The sequence below is a fragment of the Clupea harengus genome, chromosome 9 (assembly GCF_900700415.2).
Source record: "Clupea harengus chromosome 9, Ch_v2.0.2, whole genome shotgun sequence".
Classification (NCBI taxonomy): domain Eukaryota; kingdom Metazoa; phylum Chordata; class Actinopteri; order Clupeiformes; family Clupeidae; genus Clupea; species Clupea harengus.
The window spans coordinates 27,477,650-27,480,149 of NC_045160.1; the positions used below are offsets into that span (position 1 = coordinate 27,477,650).

The following is a 2,500-nucleotide window of genomic DNA, read 5'->3' on the forward strand; positions in this document are numbered from 1 at the left end:
GAAAGACAAAGAAAGAGAGAGACTTGATTTGCGAGTGGACTTGTGGACACAGTGCGGACACACACACAAACACACACGCACGCACACACACATACACACATTAATGGCTGCGTTTGGGCTGGAGGTTCTGGGGGTGACCGTGGCGACCATCGGCTGGATCCTGGGCATCGTGTCGTGCGCCCTGCCCATGTGGCGCGTGTCGGCGTTCATCGGCGTGAACATCGTGACGGCGCAGACCATCTGGGAGGGCATCTGGATGAACTGCGTGGTGCAGAGCACGGGCCAGATGCAGTGCAAGGTCTACGACTCCATGCTGGCGCTGCCCCAGGACCTGCAGGCCGCCCGCGCCCTCTGCGTGGTTTCCATCGTGCTGGGCATCCTCGGCGTGCTGGTGGCCATCGTCGGCGCCAAGTGCACCAACTGCATCGAGGACGAGGCGGCGAAGGCGCGCGTGATGATCGCGGCCGGCGTGGCGTTCCTGTGCGCGGCCCTGGCGGAGCTCGTACCCGTGTCCTGGACGGCGCACAGCATCATCGCCGACTTCTACAGCCCCATCATCACGGAGCAGCAGAAGAGGGAGATGGGCGCCGCGCTCTACCTGGGCTGGGCCGCAGCCGCCATGCTGCTGGTGGGGGGGTCCATCCTCTGCTGCTCCTGCCCCCCCAGCTCCGAGAAGAAGTACATGCCCCCCGGACGCATGATGTACTCAGCCCCCCCCAGGTCCGTGGTCCAGAGCACACACGAGAGGAGAGACTACGTCTGACCAGGTCCGTAAGGAGAGAGAGAGAGAGAGGGGGGGGGGGGGGGGGGGGGGGGGGGGGGGAAGGGGGGGGTGTTCTGGTGGAAGACATAAAGAAAAAAGAAACAACAAAAAAAACGCCCTTTGAGGCCTCTGTGGGGTGTGCTAGTTCCCATAAGGAGAGAAGAAGACAGTCTGTCTTCCCTGAAGAATTGTGTAAATATTTTCTTGCCAAACAGACTCGTGTCAATCACTGATTTGCACCCTTACTTACGGTAGCTTTTTTTTTTTACTGACAAGCCATTCCCTTTGAACCTACTGTGTGAATTGATATTGAATTGAAAGCCTTTATTGTCATTGTATTTGCATACAACGGAATTTGGATACTGTTGTAGATATTTATTGTAGCTAGCTATGATTGCTTGTGAAAAATCATTCCACTGTTTCCAATGCACTGTGTTCAGTATGATCTCCTGGGTGTGTACCCACACGACGTGTCTGCTGTTGATTGTGCCGTACTCTCTCACCTGTCCCGTGGACCTTTGCACTAGCTGAAAACTCTGGATTTGTACAGAAAATAAACCCAGTGATCAATTCAACCAGTTTTGTTTACGTTTTGTTCTTCTCTTTGATAAGCAGAGCGTGTGAAAGATAGACATTTCTAAGCAATTCATAAATCATTAAGTGATTCACTCCTGAATGACTCACTGTTTTGGAACTGCCTGTTTGGGATGAGAGTCTAAGCCTTGAATAGTAACTCATTTATCTTCTCAGATAGATTTTTGGCAAAAACAAGATTTAGGCAGACTTTTGGCATAAACAGATTTTGAAGTTATTAAACACATCTGTATTTCTTCAAAGTTAGATTAGACTGTTAGAAAGTCATCCTCATTAACTGGGTTAGTTATTTAACACATTGTTTTTCCATAACCCTGCGTTACATACCCTACATAAGTTTGCTTAACGGACTCATAACTCATGCTGTGGGTTTCTGAACACAAAGCAAGACAAAGTGTGTTGCGTAGGACGCCAACCTGAGGGAGTGTGAGTAAAACAAACAAATAAAAACCGAATGTAATAAAATAAATACATCTGAAGTCATTTCTATGTGTGTTTCGGTGTTGGGCAGGTGCCATCATGAGGTGTGACATTGTTCCTCTTGCCACTTTAAGTCGTTTTGAAGATTTGTTTTGACCGGCATGTCAATCTGGGTTCCAACTATTTGGTACCTTTGAAACTCTGTCAGTGTCCTTATCCTATTTTGTAGAAACGTGACTCGGCTTAATGGTACATTTCACCAAAAGATTTAACAACGATTAACAGCATTGTACTGTTTCTTTGAGATGGCTCTCTAGTGAAGTCCCAAAGAGGATATAATAATGTCCACACGAGGGCGCTACAACCACTGACCTACAAAACCCATCCAAACCCTTGCTTCGTCCGCTGGCCTCCACTTTGCCCACTTCAGGAAAGATGACAAAGTAAAGCTTGGGAGAGTTGGGCTGTTGAGGTGTGCTGTGTGTGTGTGTGTGTGTGTGTGTGTGTGTGTGTGTGTGTGTGTGTGTGTGTGTGTGTGTGTGCCGTGTGAGACTGACCACGTCCCCTGGGTCGACGGGCTTTTTCCCTCCGCAAGAATCCTTGCCTTTGTTGCCCCCCCCCCCCTCTTGCCCAACTGTCCCAAACTCTCCAGGAACAATGGAGTCGTCTCAGGGCCCCTGCACGTCTTGTCAACACGGGAATGGCCAGGAATGTTGGAGGAGC

The 2,500-nt window shown here is 50.0% G+C and overlaps 1 protein-coding gene across 1 annotated transcript in view; it reads left to right on the forward strand.

The window, feature by feature from the left end:
• The window catches only part of LOC105905016 (claudin-3-like), a 6,252-nt gene that overhangs the window by 208 nt on the left and 3,544 nt on the right, over positions 1–2,500 (forward strand). Inside the window, exon 1 of the mRNA XM_012832986.3 lies at positions 1–591. This exon is cut by the window's left edge and continues 208 nt beyond it. Coding sequence (XP_012688440.2) covers positions 104–591 — 488 coding nt within the window. The 5' untranslated portion in view covers positions 1–103. The remainder of the gene's footprint in view (positions 592–2,500) is intronic.